This window comes from Puma concolor, chromosome B3 (assembly GCF_028749965.1).
Source record: "Puma concolor isolate L17-30 chromosome B3, mPumCon1.1.hap2, whole genome shotgun sequence".
NCBI lineage: Eukaryota > Metazoa > Chordata > Mammalia > Carnivora > Felidae > Puma > Puma concolor.
The window spans coordinates 122,998,766-123,022,136 of record NC_141672.1 but is presented as its reverse complement, the minus strand read 5'-3'; the positions used below and the strand labels follow the sequence as shown (position 1 = coordinate 123,022,136).

The 23,371-nt window shown below is 39.6% G+C and overlaps 1 protein-coding gene across 3 annotated transcripts in view; it reads left to right on the top strand.

The window, feature by feature from the left end:
• Positions 1-23,371, top strand: part of GABRG3 (gamma-aminobutyric acid type A receptor subunit gamma3) — a 721,003-nt gene that overhangs the window by 51,026 nt on the left and 646,606 nt on the right. For all 3 annotated transcript variants that reach the window (XM_025918918.2, XM_086711327.1, XM_025918919.2), the window contains exon 3: positions 6,860-6,927. In XM_025918918.2, the coding sequence (XP_025774703.1) occupies positions 6,860-6,927 (68 nt within the window). The remainder of the gene's footprint in view (positions 1-6,859; positions 6,928-23,371) is intronic.

The following is a 23,371-nucleotide window of genomic DNA, read 5'->3' as shown; positions in this document are numbered from 1 at the left end:
TGATATTTAAATATTTCTGTCAGCATATTTAAGCTTTTCATGAAAAAGTAGAATTTAAGTGAAAAGGGTGACTTTTAGACATAAATATTAGTTGAAAGGCAACAAATGCCAGATTTTAGCATTCTTTTCTGTGTCTAACTCCAAGGACCCCAGGAGCAATAGCAAACATATACTGAGCTCCTACTTTTACTTCACAATAGACTAACCACCTCCACCACGAATTAGGTTCTATCATCAGTTCATCTTGACACATAGTGGGACTGAGGCAGAGAGATGTTAAGATACTTCTCAACATTAAAGAACTGGTAAATGGCAGAGCCACTTTGTACAGCCAGGAAGCATGCTCTACTGGCTGTGTTGCTTTACATAGCACGTTTGCTCAGTGTCCTTTGGGGTCTCTATTCCTCCTGCCTCTTGCTCCCAGTCTGGGGCCAGCTCATGAAGGATTGCCTTCTGTGGAGAGCTATAATCACCTGGAGCCTCCCCCCACTCTGCAGTTTCTGTCCCTGTCAACACTTATTGGCCCTATATCCTGTCTCTTCTAATCTGTGTTTCTGTCATTGTCTATTTTCTTTCTTGTTTATGAATGAATATAAATGGTTTCATTTGTTTTCCCAGTGCCATTCTCAGCTTTTTCCTCTACCAGGGAGCTAATATAATTTCTGTTGTGACAGATGCCTATTCCCAGATGCCTATTTCCCTATATCCTTGTCTTGGACAATCTTTTTTTTTTTTTTTTAATTTTTTTTTCAACGTTTATTTATTTTTGGGACAGAGAGAGACAGAGCATGAATGGGGGAGGGGCAGAGAGAGAGGGAGACACAGAATTGGAAGCAGGCTCCAGGCTCTGAGCCATCAGCCCAGAGCCCGACGCGGGGCTCGAACTCACGGACCGCGAGATCGTGACCTGGCTGAAGTCGGACGCTTAACCGACTGCGCCACCCAGGCGCCCCTGGACAATCTTTTATAAGCTCTTGACTACTTGGTCTTGACTATTGACTAATTGCATCAACCTGTGGTTGTCATCAGGTTCATAATTTAAAAATTACTCTTCCTGTTTCAGTTTTCAATCTGATGTGAACATTTAACATGTAAAATCCATTTAAAATAATAACTTAAAACCACAGTTTCAGGTACCATAGTTATCCAGTAGTCAATGAGTACCTACTGTGTGCCAGGAACTACAGCAGAAACTGTGGGAAGGGGTGAAGCTGAATCATGTGTGAATCCTTCTCTCCAAGGGCCAGTCCCCAGTGGGCATATTAAGGGATGCTCATGACCTAAAAGTAGCAAGTGGTCTAACAATATGGGGATTCAGAGAAAGGCTATACATCTTTTCCTCTCAGTTACTACATGAAAAAATAATTTTTCCTAGAAGACCCCATGCACTGATTCATAATTTGTATGGAACTATCTTTTATAAGAGATATTAATCAAATGACTCAAGCAAAACCAAATGATTATTATTACTGGTCCTTAGCTTCATTCCTTCTGGGGCTGATTCCCTGTCTTTAACCTTCCCCAGAAGAATTGACAACTGACTCACTGAAGGCCCATGAATTCACATTGCACCGAGCATACCTCCTTTGTTTTCACTATAATTTTTTTTCACTTTCTTCTCTATTTTTTTTCTAAAGTAAAATAAGCTATCATAATTCTATGGTTTTATAGAGAAACTTTTGGGGGGTTTGAGGAGCCAGCTTGATACACCTTTCCATTTCCTCTTAGGAAAGTTAGGAGAAGAGGTGGAATCAGATCAGCCAGTCTGCCCCTTACTTTGTAAGAGAAGCTCAGAGCTGACCTTATTTTGAGGGATGCTGCATACCTGATTTATTGAATGATATCAGTGCTCACCTCTGGGGGCCCAGGGCCAGAACAGTAACCACCAAATATGGCAAGCAGAAAGATGAAAGATATTTGTTAAGATTTATACATAACTGGGGAGCAGTAAACTGGTGGCAGATTACACAGAAATGTTTTTGTTATCTGTTTTATTCAGGTTTGACATTTTAAACACCTGCTAGGAAGTACCCATTTATGATTCATAAATGAGGCCCCTTAATGGATAATTTTTTTGGAATTTTGGAAGTAAATTTTGATATATTTCTCTTTTCACAAGAGGGCTGATTTTGTTTAATAGGAATCGTGTACTACATTAGATGTGGTTTTGGATATCAAGGGTCAAAAAAATGGACTCTCTTGCACTGAAGCATAATGTATCTATGCTTCAGAGTTCCGTTTCTGTCCGCAATAAACAAGACAAGGAATCTGTTAACCTCCAGGCTGTAAGTAGCATTCTGAAGAACAGAAGTCAGCCATGTGCCTCTAAGTCCATCAATGGACAGACCCACCCTGGCCCTACACTCTTCTTTCCACAAGGTCACTTTGACATGTGCCATTTCTTGCCTGTGCATCTGGGTCATTTCGTCAGCTCCTAAGTGATAATTTTAAGATGCTTGTTTTAGCATGCAGAAGCCCCTGGTAGAGTGGAGAAAAATAAATGAACAAGTATGTTCATTGGTTTTGTGACAGAGGCATGTAAAAGTACAATCTACATTATTGCCCTTTGGGCCATGTAAATCTTTCAAGGTAATAAATGTGGCCAATGCTTGTCAAGGCTTACTCAGTACATCTTTGCCATGTTCATTTATGCTGCACAATTTATGAGTTTGTGATTTGTCTGAAACATACTAATTCCAAATGTTTAGGAAATAATAATATCCAAATTTGTAAGGTGGAATTCAGATGAAGAATTGGAAAGTGAATCCATTTTTGGACAAACTGTATGAGACCCAGTAACATCAGCCCTATTTTATACTCTTTTTCAATAGAATCTGCCCCTTTTCACTCAGAGAATCACCATCGCCCCTCCCCTTTCTCCCCATTTCTGGCTTCTTTACCTCTGTGTAACTGTTCATCCTTCTACCAACTTAGAATGGTTACCAACCATACCAGAGCTTAATCTTTTATTTTTTTTTAATTGTGGTAAAATACAGATAACATAAAACTTACTATTTTGACCACTTTTAAGTGTATGTTTAGTGGTCTTGTATACATTCACATTGTTTTGCAGCCATCACTAACGTCTAACTCCAGAATACTTTTCATCTTGCAGGACTGAAACTCTGCTCCCATTAAACACTAACTCCCCATTCCTCCTTCCCCCAGCCCTTAGCAACCACCATTCTGCTTTCTGTCTCTCTGAATTTTATTACTCCAAGTGCCTCATATAATTTGATATATAAAGTATCTGTCTTTTTAAAAAAAAAAAATAATGTTAATTTATTTTTGAGAAAGAGAGAGAAAGAGAGGGAGCAAGCGAATGGGGGAGGGGCAGACAAAGGGAGACACAGAATCCAAAGCAGGGTCCAGGCCCCGAGCTGCCAGCACAGAGCCCAATGAGGGGCTCGAACCCATGAACTGTGAGATCATGACCTGAGTGAAGTTGGGCGCTTGAACAACTGAGCCACCCAGGTGCCCCTAGTCTGTCTTTTTCAACTGGCATATTTCACTTAACAAAACATCCTCAATGTTCATCCACATGTCATTGTATTGTATATACATATACACATATATATACATATTTTAACTTTCTGAATATTATGATATTTTGATATCTTAAAAAACCTTTTTTGATTGAAGAGAGACTGCTCTTTTGGGACTAGCCAATTCTTAGAGATAACAAAGGGCCTAGCCAGGAGCATACCTTTGATATGCAAGCTAACCAATCCAGAGCCATACTTCCTCTCTCTGATCCTTACACTGCAGGAAACACTGTTCTGCCTTAATCATCCCAGGACCATTACAGACCACAGGAAGTATTCAAACTAGTCAGTCCTACCTGTTTATCCTGCTCTCTGTGTCTTTCCCTTGGAAACCCTGTTTATGATCATGGCATAAATGTCTTCTCCCTCTACCTTGCCCTATCTTCTGTATCCTGACCACCGTGGTGTCTTTCCCATGTGGTCCTGAAAGGCATATCTCCTGTCTCTAAGACTTGTGAGTATAATAAACTTTGTTATTTGGAACCTCTTCTTTTGTGGCCACACATGGCTGACCATCACATAAAATAATACAAAACAGTCAGAATTTCCTTCCTTTTTAAGGCTGAATAATTTTCCATATGAATATACTACATTTGGTTTATCTATTTATCCCTTCCCAGGTACTTGGGTTGCTTTCACCCGTTGGCTTTTGTGAATAATGGTGCTATGAACATGAGTGTACAAATATATGTTTGTTGTTAAATCTTTGGAGAAGTAGAATTGCTGGGTAATGTAATTCTATGTTTATTTATTTATTTTTTAAGAACTGCCATGCTGTTTTCCACAGTGGCCATATCATTTTGCATCCCCACAATGCACAAGAGTATCTTTTTCTGTATGTGCTTGCCACCACTTATTATATTATTTTTTCAATGTTACCATCATAACGGATGTGAAGTGGTATCTCGTGGTTTTGATTTGCATTTCCCTAAGAACTAATGATGTTGAGCATCTTTCATGTGGTTAATGGCCATTTGTATATCTTTAGAGAAATGTCTAAGTCCTTTGACCATTTTTAAATTAGGTTTTTTGCTTATTTGTTGTTGAGTTATAGGATTTCTTTCTATGTTGTGGACATTAACCAATTATCAGATATATGATTTGCAAATGTTCTCTCTAATTCTCTGGATTGCTTTTACACTCTGTTGACTGTGTCTGATACACAGAAGTTTAATTTTGATGTAGATTTATTTATTTATTTATTTATTTATTGTTGCCTGTGCTGTTGGTGTCATACCCAAGAAATCATTGTCAACTGCAATGTCATGATCCTTTACCCTTATGTTTTCTTCTAAGAGTTTCATAGTTTTCAGTTTTACCTTTAGGTTTTCGATCCATTTTAAGTTAATTTTTGTACATAGTGTAAGGGCTAACATCATTCTCTTTCATGCAGATATCCATTCTACCCAATAACATTTGTTGAAGAGACTGTCTTTTTCCCATTTAAATGATCTTGGCGCCCTTGTCAAAGTTCATTTGTCAGGGCCTAATCTTGAGCCTTTGAATTATAAACCTTGAGCCCACCTGTGATCTTTCCCAAGTGCCACTGTCAGAGCCATTTTCTTAAGAAGCTCCTTTTACTTTAGCATGGTACTGCTTTATAAGATCATTTGCTTCAAACAATTTCCCTGTTTTGTGTGCACATGTATGCGACTGTCCGTGTGTGTGTGTGTGTGTGTGTGTGTGTGTGTTTATTCCAAACTGTTATTCCTTGAAACCTTCATTGCACACTTAATACTCATTTGGCACTTCCCACTTCAGGTTGTTAAGACTTTATGTCTGTAGGTCCTTTTTCATGTAATGAGATTAAGAGCTCTGGAAGCCTAAGCTCTAATACCATAAAACAACCAGAAAACTCTCTTGCAAAAAAGTAGGTTCTCAATGGACTGACTTAACAAAGGCTTTTGTATGACATCACCAAAGGTTATGCAGTGTCTGGTGGAGACAGACAACTTGCTGAATCCAATGAAGTTGAAGAAAGATGCTACTATTTGTAGTAGTTAACAAATCTCAGTCTAAAATGAAGAACAGTCATTTTATGAAATGTAAACACTACATACATGATATATAGAATAGTGTTGGGTATTTTCCCAAATTCCAACAGCTTTTTGAAGCTAATATGACTTGCTTGTCCTGACAGATGTTAAGAGTGGTTGGTGCGAATTCATAATCATTGTTTTCATTTTCATGGAGGCCCAGAAAACATGGCTTGGGCTACAGACTGCTGGATATGCAATTTAATGAGACTATGAGCTCAGAAGTGCCACTTATAGTTTGAAAAGTAGAGTGAAGAAGTTCATTTGTGAATTATTAGTTATTTAGCAAAACTAAAGGAAGTTTATTGAAATGATTGCAGATACAAACACTTTTGTTTCCATAGAAGCAATTTGTTTCATGTGCAAAGGTTTAGAGTCTTGTTCATGTTCCTCTGGGGCAGAAATATTCTGAAATCGGGGCTGTCATTCCTTTTATCAGTTGCTAAATACTGAGGAAAGAGAACCTCCTTATTTTCAGAGGTCATGAGCTCCTGACTCTTGCAATCTCATTACTGGTCCCTACCAAGGAAAGAGAAATTGTTTTCTTTCAGGAGAAATTAAGCATTTTTACCTCTGATGCACAATGTTGGGTTACAGTCTCTCATCATATCCATTTTATGCCCTCGTAGTTGAAACTGTAATTCCTTGACTTACTAAAGTGTTGTTTTTAAGTTATAAGATTATAAATCTGTGATATGTGTAAATGTCTTTAAGTTCTAACAATAACAATTATCAGTATTCATTATTCTTCCCTGATGCATGTACTCTCCAGATCTTTGCTTTGAGTCACTTTGTTTTAGATCATTAGCTAGGCAGTCAGGTGATGGATAAGGAACGGGAGCCATCCCAGATATTACTCATCACTGGGGTTTTGCTTTATAGGAAACTGACATTAAATTACTTAGGTAGTGTCTTTTGTTTTTATCATTTTATAGTTGTTTTTTTTGGTTTTTTTTTTTTTTTTTTTTTTTTGCTGTATAATCAGCTTAACAAATATTGCATAATATCTTTATAATCATCTATTTCTGGCAAATTTCAGTGTATTAAATGTCCTTTTTCCCCAAGAATTTATTAAATACAAGTAAGAATCTCTCATCCTTTGAGAATTTTAAAAAGGAAGACAGGGTTTGAATTGCAACTATAAGGCAAATCCAAAAGAAAATCCACCCTTTCCAACATACCCATGAGGTGTTAGCGCATGAGTCAAAGGAAGTTGAATACTGCTTTCCTCAGTCTCTCTGGCTCAAAGTGTTAACACACATGTATTTTTCTCCACAGTAAAACCGACCGTAATTGACGTTGACATCTATGTTAACAGCATTGGTCCTGTGTCATCAATAAACATGGTAAGAAGCTCTTTTCTGATCTGAGCACCTCCTCATCACTTCTTGCTTACATCCTCATTGTGAGTTTCTGCTCGAGATTTATCATGCAGGTTTAAGCTCACAATTGAATTCTTAAGTCTATAGCACTAATTGATAGTTTAAAAACTGAAAATAATTTTAAAAAGTCAGAGTGGAGTTTATGACCCTAGTAGTGAGACATGGCTCTAGTGTTTAAAAGGTACCTCATTTCCTACCTTGTCCACACATGTATTTATTGCACATAGATTTTCAGATGAGATTATTTGCAGTTATGCAGTCATTGATTATATATTATTTCATTAATATTAGGGATGAATATAAATGACAGCTTTTGACTTTTGGTCAGTTTTTCAGGACTTTTAGTGTTTTAGTGTTTTAGGACTTTAGTGTTTTGCTTTAGGAAAGCATCTGAGATTATCCAGTGTATACTTTTCTCTTCAGTTTGAACTATGTGGGTAAATAAATTATCTTTTTCTTTTTGGAACAGGAGAAAGTATGAGATCAAGTATGTGATTTCCTTGAGAGGGTATTTTCACAGACTTAGAGGCAAAATGAGCTCCAGAAGTAACTACAATGTGAAAGAAGGCTTTCCCTGTAAAAAAGTGCTTAGCTATGAGGAAAGTGTTGGGATGCTGAAATACATTAGTGTAAAAGTGTCCTGCAAGATGCTACAGGCCGTGGTGTGGCTCCCTAAGTGGTGTGCAGGGTTCCAAGACCACACATTTGCATTTGTGGACCCAGTGATTGCAGGAAATCTTGTATACTGGGGACCTTCTTTGTAATTCAGTGCTCCACACTGGCTCCTGGATTTGGGGGGTGAGGCTTCAGGGTGGGGGGATTGCCAAAATGCTGACTTAGATGCTGTCTTTTCATTGCAATGTTCTGTGGATGGAAATAATCCCTCCAGAATTAGTAGCAAAATCAGTTCTTTTCATTGCCAGATATTAAAAGTGTTCATTTTTTCTCTGATGATATAAAGTTTTCCATGTAGGGGAAAATTATATTTATGGGTGACTCATTTAAAAAATGTGTCATCCATAAATTGGAGATGGGACACTGGCAAAGAGGTGAAGTGAATAAAAGAGAATTCATTTTACACAGCCTATAGGCTACAGATTGTAAAATGTAAATTGTAAATGTAATATTTCCTTTCTTTGATAAATAATTATTTAGTTGACTGCATAAAAAGCATAATAACTTCTTAGTTCATTTGTTTCTTATTCTGGGGTTTTGTTTTCTTACATTAGTTCCACATTATTTATCACCCTTATGTCCAACCCTAATTTATGTCTAATACTAAGAAAGAAGTGCCTCCATAGAGATAGAGTTACAAAATTATTTTAGAAACAACTGCTTGCATTTGTATATCTTATGGATTTTCATAAGTTATAACTTTGAGATCTACTTTGTGCTCAGGATTAAGCTTTACTTTTGGAATTGATAGAAATTTCTGCCTGGAAGTCATAGGCTTCACAGGAGGAGCCTAAGTGACAATCACCCACAGAATGCTATAAGGACTCTGCTAACTATAGGCAACCTCTTGGGAAAGCTGGCGGCCTTTGGAATAGATTTCTCTGATGAGGTCTCAATCTGAAACTTGATCGATAGACAGAGATTTGCCAAGTGGAATAGCATGGGGAGGTCCTCAGTAAAAGTCAGGAAGACGGGTGTGTGACCCGATTGGGGAATGAGGGGCTGGCATGTTATTTGAATGCCAAGGGAGCAGGGTGTGGGTAGGCAGCACCTTGGACCTACCTGGGACTGAGGCCCTGGAGCCTTTCTGAAGAGCTGGGCTTCATCCTTAGGTTTTCCTCAGATGGACGTTGGCATTTGGGAAGTGTGCAGACCCACTTTCATCTAAGTTATGTGTGGGTCATAATTCATGAGATTAGTTCATACCCAGCAATATGTCTAGTCAGACCCCTTTTCTCCCTTTTAAAGAGAGACAGAGAGGAGTGCTTGGGTGGCTCAGTCAGTTAAGCGTCTGACTCTTGATTTCAGCTCAGGTCATGACCTTATGGTTGTGAGATTCTCTCTTCTCTCTCTCTCTCCCTCTGCTCCTTTCTCTCTCTCTCTCTGTCTCTCCGTCAAATAAATAAATAAATTAAATTAAAAATAAAAAATAAATTATCTTTAAAAATGAGAGAGAGAGAGAGAGAAAGTACATGGCATAGAAATGACAATGATTTAAAATCATTATTTAAAATAATTTACTCTGACCCCTTCATCAAGGTGGGGGGAATGATCTTAAAATGGTCTGAGGTGTTGTAAGATCTCCATCATCTGAGAAAAATAATGAGCTTAAAATAATATACATCCTGTGGCAGACAAACCAAAATACTGGTGTTAGATTTTTTTAACATTTACTTTTGAGAGACAGAGAGAGGCAGGGCATGAAGAGGGGAGGGAGAGAGAGAGAGAGAGAGACAGAATCTGAAGCAGGCTCCAGGCTTTGAGCTGTTTGTTAGCACAGAGCCTGATGTGGGCCTCAAACCCACAAACTGCGAAACCATGACCTCAGCTGAAGGTGGACACTCAACCGACTGAGCCACACAGGCACCCACCAGTGAGGAGATTGAGTAAAAAACTTTTCCAGTTAACCCCCCCCCCCCCACCTTAAAAGATGTCCTGAATACCTTGAAAATTCATTGGTCCATTTTTTTTTTCTTTCCAGGAGGTGTGTCTACTGCAGTGAAAGGCTAGAGCAATAAATGTTGGTTGCCTTTTATTTGTGAAAGTGAAGCAAGTGTCTAGGCAACAGTGGGCAAGAGGAATGACAGGAAATGCATTGCTCTGGAAATAGGGACATGTTTATTATGGTCAGTTCTCAGAAGAGCTAGAGTTGTCTAGACTCTAGCTACCCTGTCTGCTACCAAGAGGAATATTATTGTACTACTAACTTATGTCAGCTAAGCAAAGTGTAAGGCGTAGGCAAAGGTTTGTTACATAGATAGATAGATAGATAGATAGATAGATAGAGATGATAGATTGATCTAGATACACAAAAGTACATTTAAATATTCAAGTCCTATATTCTCTGGGGTGAATTTCTCTATCTCCATCTTTCTTCATTCAGTAAATGTTTGCCATATGACTGTTGTGTGTCATGAATGGTGCTGGGTGCAGGTTAAGACAAAGATGAATGGAAGGACTAAGGTTCAGATTCATGAACAAAGCATTATGGTACACAGGGGGACAGAACAAAGATAAATTCAACACTAAGTGTCCCGGAGGAGAGAGTATCCAGTAGCGCTGAGGAATGTTTCAAGAGGCTCATTAGTCAGGAGCTTCAGAATGGTTTTTTCACCACTGAGTAGTATTCCACTGTATGTATATACATGTGGAATATATACGTATATACATGTGGTATATATATGTATATACCACATCTTCTTTATCCATTCATCAGTTGAGGGATGTTTGGGCTCTTTAACGTGGATGGAACTGGAGGGTATTATGCTAAGTGAAACAAGTCAGTCAGAGAAAGACAGATATCATATGTCTTCACTCATATGTGAAATTTGAGAAACTTAACAGAAGACCATGGGGGAAGGGAAAGAAGAAAAATAGTTACAAACAATGAGGGAAGCAAACCGTAAGACACTCTTAAACATAGAGAACAAACTGAGGGTTGATGGGGGGTGGGGGGTCAGGGGAGGCAGGGAAAATGAGAGAAGGGCATTGAGGAGGGCAGTTGGGATGAGAACTGGGTGTTGTATATAAGTGGTGAATCACAGGAATCTCCCCCCCCCCAAAACCAAGAGCACACTATGTATATTGTATGTTAGCTAACTTGACAATAATCATATTTAAAAATTAATAAAATAAAATAAGCAGGTGGCAGAAAAAAGAATTGCTTTTATAAACATAAATGTTTATTTTTTAAAAGACTTTTTTTTAGAGCAGTTTTAGATTCACAGCAAAATTGAGAGGAAAGTAAGAGATTTTCCACATACTCCTGCCTTCACATATGCACAACCTTCCCCTTGTGACCACCTAGTGACTAATCATCACTCAAACATTTGCTTTAGGTTCACTTCTTGGTGATGTACATCTGTGGATTTGGACAAATGTGTGAAGACATATCCACCATTATAGGATCATACAGAATAGTTTCACTACCCTAAAAATCCTCTTTATGCATTTGCTTCTTGAAGGATGACTATTTCTAACCTTTATGGTCCAAACTTGGAAACCACCAAACTTCCAAACTTTGCTTGGAAGTCACATGATAAAGGAGTTCTTCTCGCATCACTGAATATATCACATACGTCCACTCTATCTATGACACCAAACAATGCAGTTTCAAAAGAATGTAAGGTTCTTCAAAGTGGACCTCATGAAAAATAAAAGCAATTTAAGAGTAGGGGACTGATGGTGTAAGTGGGTATTGGGAATTGAGTCAGGAATAATAAAAAAGAAGAATATGGGGCAGAACAAGAATATCAAATTAAAGAATATATTATGGGGGGAAAAGCACAATTTAGAGATGTGTATGGGACTTAAGGACGTAAATTTTTATTGGGGTTTTGACTGTAATGCTTTAGTCTTACAGGCTTTAGCCTGATAAATTTATTCCTTTCCTCCTACCAAACATTCATTTGAGTAGAGAGAGAGAAAACAATAATTTCTAGTTCTTTTTCCTGTCCTCCCTCCCACTTTTCTCCTTCTTAAATTGATATTATTAATACTGAAGATTCAGTTTCATACATTCTTCTTGCTAAATAAAAATGAAGCTGCATTTCAGTCTATTGTTTAACAGACTGATTTCATTGTCTTGTTTATCTGAGAATTGCTTATGGTTTTTCTAGTTATTGAATAAATCAGAAATGCTTACATGGGTTGAAGAGAATCTTATTTTTTGTCATCTTTAATCACATTCTCTTTGTCACTACAATATATCTAAATGTGCACAGTTCTTTTTTAAAAATGTTTATTTATTTTGAGAGAGAGAGGAAGAGCAAGCAGGAGAGGCAGAGAGAGAGAGGGAGAAAGAGATTCCCAAGAGATTTCCTTCGTACTATCAGCACAGAGCCTGACATGGGGTTCAATCTCACGAACTGTGAGATCATGAACTAAGCTGAAATCAAGACGAAAACGCTTAACCCACTGAGCCACCCAGGCGCCCCTAAATGTGCACAGATCTTAAGAGAAATTGTGCATGGTTTGTTTCAAGCCTGGGAGTCTGCAGATCAGGAGATCTGGCACATTTATTTTTGAGACTGTTCACCATAAGCAACCTTTTAGGAAAGTAACAAAGAAAAGTAATGCTTTGATATCTACTCAGTGTTATCGACCTCATATCCTTTGATCTTCACAAGGTCATGTTAGAGAAGATACTGCTCTTTCCCACTTACTGTGTTTGTAGTGAGTATGTGCAGCTCACAAAGATGGAGATCCCAGAGCAGTGCTTCCAACAAGGACCTACTGCACTTCTGCAGTCAATATCAAAATAAGGCAACAGCACGTACTGAGCCTCAGCTTTAACTTGGAAGTTGAGAAGATACTGGCTCAGAGTGATTATAATGTTAGAATCATTTTTCTTTTTTTAAAAAAATAATAGGCTTTATATTTTTTTTATTATTTTTGAGAGAGAGAGAGAGCATGCGAATGAGTGGGGGAGGGGCAGAGAGAGAGGGAGACACAGAATCTTTAGCAGGATCCAGGCATGAGGCTGAACTCATGAGCCATGAGATCATGACCTGAGCTGAAGTCAGACACTTAACTGACTGAACCACCTAGGGGCCTTTTAATAGACTTTATTTTTTAGAGCAGCTTTAAAATGTTTTCCCAGCTTTGTTGAGATAGAATTGATATATAACATTGTATAAATGTACAGTTTACAATTTGACGATTGGATATACATATATTGCAAAATCATTACTACAATAAGGTTAGTTAACACCTCCATTCCCCCCCTTTTTTGTGACAAGAACTCTTAAGATCTACTCTCTTAATAACTTTTAACTGTATATTACAATATTATTCACTATAATCACCATGCTTTATATTAGATTTCTCGGAACTTATTCATCTTGATGCTGCAGGTTTCTGATGTTTGACCAACATCTCTTCATTTTCTGCACTCCCAGCCCCTGACAGCCACCATTGTGAGATTTCAGTTTCTTTAGATTCCACGTATAAATAATATCATACAGGGGTACCTGCGTGGCTCAGTTCGTTGAGCATCCGACTTCAGTTCAGCTCATGATCTCACAGTCCGTGAGTTTGAGCCCCATGTTGGGCTCTGTGCTCACAGCTCAGAGCCTGGAGCTTGCTTCAGATTCTTTGTCTCCCACTGTCTCTGCCCCTCCCCTGCTTGTTCTCTCTCTCCTCTCTCTATCTCTGTCTCTCAAAAGTAAACATTAAAAAATTAAAATAAGATCATACAGCATTTGTTATTCTCTATCTGACTCACATCATGTAGCATTTTTAAATGTACATAAAAATTGGCCAAAAATCACATAGAGTTCCCATATGCTTCTACACACACACACACACACACACACACACACACACACACCCTTGCTCCCATCATTAAAGTATGGCATTAGTATAGAACATTTATTACAATTGATAAAAGAATATACATTATTATTAACCAAAATCTATATGAGAGTTCACTTTTGGTGTTGTCCATTCTTTGGGTTTTCACAAATGTATATTGACATGTATCCACCATTGTGGTATTGTATAAAATATTTTCACTTCCTTAAAAATCCTCTGTGCTGTACCTGCTCATCCCTGTGTTCTAACCTCAGCAACCAGTGATCTTTTTACTGTCTCCATAGTTTGCCTTTTCAGAGAGTCATATAGTTGGAATCCCACAGTATGTAGCCCTCTCAGACTGGCTTCTTTGCCTTTGTTTTTAAGAGAACTGGCACTAAGTCATCTGAGGAAATCCAAGATGTGTGCTGATTAAATCAACATGATGTGACTGTAATAGCTGGTTGTGATTGTGTGTTACCCAGAGATTAAGGGGGCAGCTGTACATGTCATGAGGGCAGGTTAAACATCACCAGAATATGCTCCATGGCCTAAAATAAAAAACTTGTAGGAGGACATGCAGCCACTAGGGGAAGGGAAGAATTGTGGGCCCTTGAAGCTTGCTCTGACGTCTGTGAACCTCATCCCATCTCCTGTCACTTTTGGCTGCAGTTTTAAGAGGGGAAGTCAGCGGACCATGTGGAATAATAGAAGCCCAGGAAGGAGGAAGTTACATTCCATTACAGAAAGATCTATTATTACTACAGGATGCCAAATGCTTCAAAAATTTTTCTGAAAGCATCTAAGCCCAGAAAATCTAAAAGAAGGAAGGTTGCAGTGCCACGGTGCCACCCTTGTTTTGGTATTCTTTGCATTTATTCTGCTTAAGGTTCATAGCAGGTTTGCATCTGTACTTTGATACCTTCCATCAGTTTTTAAAAATATTTGGCCATTATTTTGTAAAATCTTGCTTCTACACCATTCTTTGCCCCTTTTCACTCTCTAATACTCTAGTCACATAAATGTTAAACATTTCCCTCACATTCCATTTGTCCGGTATGCTTGTGGACTTTTTGACATTCCTTTGCTTCATGCTTCAGTCAGTGGAAAAACTTCCAGACTACCTTTCAACATGACCATTACCCGTCATCTGTGTCCAGTTATCTGTGAAAGCCAACTGTTGAATTTTTAATTTCAGCTACTGTATTTTTCATTTCTAAATTATCAACTTGATTGTTTATAAGTTAGTTCTCTGGTAAAATTCTCCATTTTGCAATGTATTTCCTTGAATATATTAATATTAATCATTAAATGTGGCTGATAGCTGAAGTATCTGGCCATCTGTGGCACCATTTTTATTGTCTGTTTCTTTTGTTTTGTTTTGTTTTGTTTTGTTTTGTTTTTCTTTTGTTTGGCCCCATTTTCTGGTGTACCTGATTAGTTTGATTATATACAGAAGCTTGCAGAGACTTCAGGTGATGTTTCCTCTCATGTCTGGAGGTCAGAGCTGGCTTGGGTTGGAGTTTTCAGGAGGCTCAGTTGTGCTCTGTTTTCCTCCTACTAGAGGTCATAGCTCCCCAGGGGTCCCAAATGAAGTCCTTGGATGCTTCCCAGTGCCACTCCAAAAAGATCCTAAACTCTAATTTTTATGTTTCTGGCACTAGAAATTGACTGAAAATTCTGCTCTTCTTTTTAAGCCATTTTTTATGACTGATGTTTAACCAATTTTTTATGCAGCTTGATCAGTAAATGTGTTGAGGGAAAACTAGTATGGCTCACTTCCTTATCATTTGCTTTCTCTGAAATCTCAGCCTCTCCAATTAGGACTCCTTGGCCGCCCCAAACTCCAGTTTTGCCTCAAGCTCTATTGAGGTCTATATTCTTAGCAGCCATTCTCCACTCAGCTCCTCCACATCATGCACCAGACTACCAAGAAATACACTCTGGGGAGAAGGCAGTGTGTGGGAAATGTGGTCTACTATGGCCAGCCTGCCTTCCCATCTGCTCAATTTGATTTTTTAAATGTGTATTTTATCTAGCTTTCCTGTATGTTCTTAGTGAGAGTGTTGGTCTATGACAAGTTATCCCATCATAGCCATACACCTTTAGTTTGAATTTTTAAATTTAGATGGAATAAATTTTGATTTATAATAATCAGCAAAGAAGTGATTTGGGGCTCAGAGTAAAGCCCTAGTGAAACATTACTGTTGGATTTTTTTTTCTTGCTTTAGTAATCTCCCTGAATGCCTTCAGATTAGTGAAGAAGATGGAATTTTCTAGAGACCAGGGTGTCCAGGTTTTCCCTATATAATGACTCTCCAAGAGAAACTAGAGAAAGTTAATGATGTATTTCTTCTGGCGATATTAGTTTTAGTGGATCAGAGCACTTGTCTGTTATAGATTGTTTAAGAGAATGGTCTTATATATGTAGTTTTAATATTCTTCTAAGAAATGAATAATAATACTTTCGCACATAAAGCTTATGTGTTTGAAATTTGGTTCTTCACAGGACAGAGAGCCATCTCCAACCAAGCTAACAGCAGTAGAAATAATAATATGTAGAATAAACACATTGCTAAATAAACTAATAGAACACACTGGAGGCGGGGGGGGGGGGGGTGGGCATCTGGCTGGCTCAGTCAGAAGAGCATGTGACTCCTGATCTCAGGGTTGTGAGTTTGATCCTGTGGACTTTGGAGATCATTTAAATAAATAAAACTTAAAAAGAATAGGATACATTGGAGGAGCCACACAGTGTAAATGACAATGACTTCTGTAATTTAGGAGGAATCCCAAAGATTGAGAAAGAAGATGATATTTAAAGGCTTTTTTCAAGTCTCATTCTGTAGCAAGTGCCCACCTGACTGTGAGCCCTTGAGCCAACACCCATATCTCTTTTTTTTTTTAATTTTTTAAATGTTTATTTATTTTTGAGAAGGAGAGACAGTGTATGAGTGGGAAAGGGGCAGAGAGAGAGACTGGGATACACAGAATCAGAATCAGGATCCAGGCTCTGAGCTGTCAGCACAGAGCCCAATGTGGGACTCAAACCCACGAACCATGAGATCATGACCTGAGCTGAAGTCAGACACTTATCTAACTGAGCCACCCAGGAGCCCCCATATCTCTTTTTGATTCCCCTAGAATTCAGTCCAGATGCCCTGATAAGTATGTGTTACATGTGTCTGCTTCTCCACCTACATACCCATTAGTGTATCTTTATGTGTGAACACATACACACCCTACACACCATACACTTTGCCATGTCATTAGGTTACAATTTTATTAGTTAATAAATTAACTTCTCTTTCTCTATTAACATTAGCTAACACTTTTCCAGTGCTTTCACTGTTGCAAGAAATCAATCCTGACAAACCTATAGAGGCCATTGATATCATCACCCAAGCTTCTGGCTAATAAAGCTAAAGTTTACAATCCTCATGTCATATCTCAAAAGCTGTCTGTCTGGAAGATAGTAGAGCCACCACTCACACTTTAAAGTAAAAAGGAAATCAGTGGGAGTTATTCTAACAAGCATATCTTAAATGTAAAATAAATGCATTTTAAACTTGCACTATATGTCCTGTTTTCTTTGTCTTCTTGTGTGTTGGAATTTTTCACCATTTTATACAAAATATCATTAGAGATACTACCTGTTAGGATGGAACATTAATGTCCATTGTGTGAATTGATGTGAACTTTTCAGTGATTTTAGAACAGAGAGATAGCTGTAATGATAATAAAGCATCTGTCTGTTCTTTGTTCGTGAGATATTGCACACAAACTCCTTCAAATGTATGAATAGATTTTTTTTCATCTTGAGGTTTTCCATTTCTGTTGTGTATTTCACAATTGATATCCTTCATTATTCACAAATGGGCTATGTGATGTACCTCTGAGAAGAGCACCTCATTTGTGTTGTATATAAAAACTATTTTCTGAAAGGGTGGGCCATTGAATTGGGACTCAATATTAAGGGATCTGAGAAAGCTGTCACATCTCAACTTGACAGGGTGCCCACAAGCTTTCACACAGGTCCAGATTGCCTAGAATCAGGAAACAACACTCAGTTTACTGTGGCCTTAGTATGCACCTGTGGTGGGTTTGGAAGGACTGGAGTGCCATGCCAAGATATTGCTGCAGGTGGCAAGGTACAATTACAGGCTCCTAAGGGTGGTTGGTCACATGTATCTTTCAGAGAAGTCCCTCCTGTACCATTGTGGGGGATGACAGTAGGGGCTGGCAAGACTGAGTGGGAGATGTGTAAGGATTGCCATGCAAATCCAGTATAAGAAATGTGAGTCCTGAACCTGAATAGTGGTGGTGGCATATAGAGGTGAGTATGGACTTGAGAAATGTAAATTCCTAGACATGACAATTAACTGCATTTAGGCATTAGAGAATTGGAGAAGTCAAGGATGACTCACAGGTTAGCAGAGTTTGTTAATCCAGTAAGTGTTACTGAACACCTGCTATGTGCCAGATGCAGAGGCAGATCATGGGATTTGTGTAATAAACCACAAAAGGCCACAATGTTTATCCAACTTCAATTCTTATGGCATGAAACAATGAACAAACACAAACACTATTACTTCAATTTATGAGCAGATCCACAAAGAAATTAAACACTTGGATGTGACCACACACTCAAGGTTTCCTTGTATGAAAGTGGAGACAGCTAGATATGATTGCTTATTGATGCCAGATAACATAGTAAGGTGTTTGGATTTTATTCTAGGTTCAGGAGGAAACCTATGGAAATTACTAAATAGGTAGATTATGTAGTTTATCTTTCAAAAATAATGCTGTACCCTGACTATGCAAATGTTGGAAGTCCAGCTTTACCCCTGTTCTCCAGTTCCCTGGAGGCAGCAGATAGCATCTACAAATCTTATTAATGAGGCCTATGATGGGACTAATCGCATCCCCCCATCAGGACCCCCTGAACTGAAATTCGTTTATTGAAGTCTTTTTTCCCAGCTTCATTAGAATTTGACCTTATTTGGAAATACAGTCATTGTCAGTGTAATTAGTTAAGATGTGGCCATAGTGGAGAAAGGTGGGCCCTAATACAACAAAATTAGTGTTCTTATAAAAAGAAAATTTGAGGGTGCCCAGGTGGCTCAGTCAGTTAAGTGTCCGACCCTTGATTTTGGATCAGATTGGGTCCTGATCTCACAGTTCCTGAGTTGGAGCATTGCATCGGGCTCTGTACTAAGAGTGTGGAGCCTGCTTGGGATTCTTTTTCTCTCCCTCTCTCTCTGCCCCTCTCCAACTCTTTCTCTCTCTCTCTCTCTCTCTCTCTCTCTCTCTCTCTCTCTCTCTCCCTCTCTCTCTTAAAATAAGTGAATAACCTTAAGCCTTAATAAGAATATTTGGACACAAGCATGCACATAAGGAGGATACCATGTGAAGATGAGGGCAGAGGTCTACAAACCAAGGAATGCCAAAGATGGCCAGCAAACCACCAGCATCTAGGAAAGAGACCAAGACTATGTTCTCCCTCACAGGCCTCAGAAGGAATCAGCCCTGCCACCACCTTGATCTTGGGCTTTCAGCCTCCAGAACTGTGACACAACACATTTCTATTGTTTGAGCTACCCAGTTTGTGGTTGTTCATTATGGCAGTCCTAGCAAACTAAGACAGGGCCTGTCCCATATTATGCAGGTTCTGGTCATTTATAAGAGTTTATCACTTTTCATGTGACACTGGCTTGCTGCTTCAAGGAAGCTGTAGTTCACCGACTACCCTTACCCCTTTCTCAGGACTCAGCATCACAGAAGGGATGATTGACAGGTCAGTGGAAGCAAGTGTGGCTTCCCTCTTTGTGTAGCTGCTTCCCTACTTGGATTGTGTTTCATACTACATTACTAGTCTAGGACAGTCCTGTGAGTTAGGGATTATCATTCCACTTACTAATGAAGAACATGAGAGACATCTGGGTGTCTCAATTGGTTAGGCGTCTGACTCCTGATTTTGGCTCAGGTCATGATCTTATGGTTTGTGGGATCGATCCCCAAGTCAGGCTTTGTGCTGACAGTGTGGAGCCTGCTTGGGACTCTCTCTCTCTCTCTCTCTCTCTCTCTCTCAAAATAAACTTAAAAAAGAGAGAATTTTGAATAACATGAGACCCAGCATAGAGAGTTAGTGGAAATAGGATTTGAATCCAAAGCTGGTTCTAGAGGTATGATTGTGCTTCATGAACTTCCCACTGTGAGAAACCAAGCTATTCACTGGTTCAGCAAGAGCCATAGCTGGGGCTTGTGATCAGGCTGGCAGCTGTTCTCAGCTCATGGGCAATGAGGCTCCCTAGGTGGGCAAGGAAGGTGTCCATATACAGGTGTCCACTGTATATGACCCTTGGCTGAGATGGGCTTATGCAGAAGGGGGAATGGCAGTCCCCCCTCCTCCTGCCTGGGTGGCAGCCACTGGTGTCAGCTCATCCTGGCCACTATGCCCCATTTCATACTTGAAGTGAGATCTGCAGGGGTTGTAAATCCAAAGCTCAAAGTGAACATCCTGTGTTTTGGCACCCTTATAATTGCTGTGGCCAGAACACCTCCGTAAAAGGGATAACCACTTGTTTTCACATCCAATGAGACTCAGAAGTCCTCCAGGGCATGGATTTGTGTGTCTGTCATCCCCTGATTAGGACAGATGTATGATTCAGAGTAGACTTGAAGTTGGTGAGTGGGGTGATGTGGAGGAAAGATAGAATGGATGAAGCATTCTGCGAACAGAATAGCAGGGATAATATTTAGGGATATGAGTTCTGGAAGGCAGGATCCTTAGCATCATTTTCACTAACAAACACTAGTGCCTGCACAATACCAGGCATGGGTCACTAAATACTGGTGTTGACTGGAAGTGCACACCTTTTTCCATTGAATCTAGGTTTTAGAGGCCCAGAGTTATAGGCTGCTTTCTCATTCTTGTGCCCCTTACAGTACCTGCTATGATGCTGGGCATGTGTCTATGTTAGATTATCTTAACCAGATAAGTATGTGTGTGCCTAGCCTCGCTGAATCAGTTGGAAGGGGAGAATCAACAACACCCATAATAGAGAAGAAAATGAGGAGAAATGCGTTCACCTGTGGTTCTTTCCAGGTACAGTTCAGTCATTTTAAATTACTAGAATGATTTAGATTCTTGAAAGAGATGCTGCAGTTCAAAATCATGTTTACAGTTAAACATCATTTTCCTGAAAACCACAATGCTATGACTAGGGATTATTTCCCTACTAAAGAATCTGACATTCTGATACGTTTTCTTTCCTAGAAATAACCACAAACATCATTTCAAATCGGCTATAATGGAAGCAACTTACATTGTGTGGTCAGGAATTTCCTGAAGTATACAGAAACCACATGGAATAATATGAATAAAATATGAACACTGTGTTCAGGGCTCCACTTAGTCATGACATTCTATACCAAGGTCTTACCACTCCCCAGACCCAGACATTTCCTTTGCAGTGAAAGAGTACCATGCATACTGGTTATTGTCACTGAAGAAAGTGTCCTCCTTCTCAATGGCCCTGTTCCATTGCAGATGTGCCCACTACCATTGGGTCATGGTGCTTTGTCACTGTTCTCCCCCTTTTCTTGAAAAAGTAGTCTGCTTTTGACACTGCCAACCTCACCTGGTGGCCAGGGTTGGACCAGAAGAATGGCCTTGACAGTAGAAGCCTCAGGAAACCAGTTGATAACTTTCCCACTTTGGAGTGATCACCACATTCACCCCAGTATCAGGATGTGGGGGATGTGAACAATGCAGTGTGGACATTCAGGAGTGCTTGGAGTTTGGTGCTTGCAAGGGCAGAGCACAGGTGCAGAGGTGGCAGGAAATGTCCAGAGAAAGAAAGGTGTGCATATTTTATCTTCCTCATTTGTGAGGAATATGGAGATGACTGAGTGAGGCCAACCTTTAGAGAAGATGGCACACTTTCCCCCTGTGCTTCCAGGACTGCAGGTGGCAACAAAGAACACCTTGTTTTCTTGGAGGCTGTCAGTTGTTCCTACTCCTTGATGCATCCTAGGCTCCAGCAACTGTTGTCTGGCCTCTCTTCTGCCTGCCCATCATCTTCTCATCCAGGCGAGCCCTGGGAGGGGCTCTTCATGGGCTCCCTCAGTCACATCCTGCCCTTCTCCTTCCTACATTCACAGCTCTCCTTCTGCTCCCTGGAACTTTGCTGCAGGAACTATTTTCATTTGTATCTTTAATTTTTTCTGCTCTGTCTTCAGGCTCTCAACCTGTTTTACTGGGCTACTTCAGCTTCCTGATTGGCTTTCCTGTATACAGTATTCTTTCCTTCCCACATTGCCTTCACACAGATGCCTCACTTGTCTACCTAGACGTGGGTCTCAGTTCACTGCTCTTCTGTTGGAATGCCTTGTGTGGATCCCAGATGCCTGTGGAATAAAGGCTTGTCAGCCAGCACTGTGGCTCTTGTACAGTTTGCCTCCAGCCTGTTTCAGACTCACTACCCACTGCATTCCCAGAAACATGATGCTCCAGGCATGCTGAACTAACACCCCCAATTTCCCTTTCCTAGCTCATGTCTCTGCTCATCCTGTTCTTCTCCTGGAATGACTATCCAATTTTTCTTTCTGTAAAGATTGCATTCACTCATCAAGGCTCCCACACTCCAGAAGACACTTCACCACTACCATTTAGTTGATTCTTTCTGCAGCTACTGTTGCAGTAAAACAAACAAACAAAAAACAAACAAAATAAATAAACAAAAACAAACACAAATGAGAACTCTCAATTGTGTCACTCAGGTCGTGCTTCTTCATATACCTATTGGCTGAATGTATGTATGACCCCTAACATTTTTAACTGCTTCTTCAGTTCAATCGTTGGGAACTGTTCTTTTTTTTTGTCTCTTGCTTTGATTTTCCAGGGTTCTGTGCACATAGAAGAGGATTAATAAATGTGTACAGGTTTGTGAAAGTCAGTTGTAAGAAAATAATCTTCAAAGTGGAAATGATGTTATGAATATTAAGAATTAATTCAACTCTGAAATTAAAGAGAAGGTATTTTTAAATATAGGTGTCTTAACGCTAGACCAGTCTTGAAAAATTCCCATCATGGAGTTCCCTTAGACTTTTTTAGCCGCTTACTTAAGAGAGTCTGCTTCTTGTTTTATCTTTCCAGAAAGTTCTTCCTTATTTAGACACTTTCCTCCTCCTTTGTGCTTCTGCCATCCTTTCTTTGTTCATCTGAGTTCTCCTTTCCTTGCTGTCTCTGCCAAGTTTTTGCTTTGGTGGTACAGCTGTTCCACTACCCATGTCCCTGCACTTGGTGCTGCCCCTGCAGCTCATGGCAGTAGAGCAGAACAGGGCCAGTTAGGATGAAGTGAGTGTCCAGGCAGAATGGACATCCAGCTTATCCAGCACCATTTGCTGAGTTCACTGCCTTCAGGCTGCCAGGCAGCCATCCAGGACTGGGAGGATCCTGAGACACATTCTAATCTACAAGAACCACACTGCCCACTCTTTCTTTGTCCACCCAAGAGCACCTCAAGTTCTGTGACAGTACAGAACTGGAATGGAAAGAATGGCTGGGCCTTGGAGGCAGGCCTGTTGCACCTTCTCTCCCAAAGGGCAGAGGCGACTGCTCCCAGGTCACTGAAGTGCCCCATGAAAGCCATGGTTCTGGGGGCATTGTTGGGGAGAATAAACATGCATGTGGGGTCTTCTCTGGTCTCTTCTAAAGTAAATGTTATATGATTTCATGAGCCAATGACACAAAGGGGAAATTACAAGAGATTTTGAGAAAGACATTTGAATGAGGAAAGCAATTAAGGTTTAAGCTTTTAAAAGGAATATACATGAGATAAAAAAGTGACCCTGTGAATTCAGTTTCCCTTTCTCCTTCTGGAATTGTCCAGTCTTCTCTGAATAACTATGTTTTGATGAAATTGACCAGCAAGAC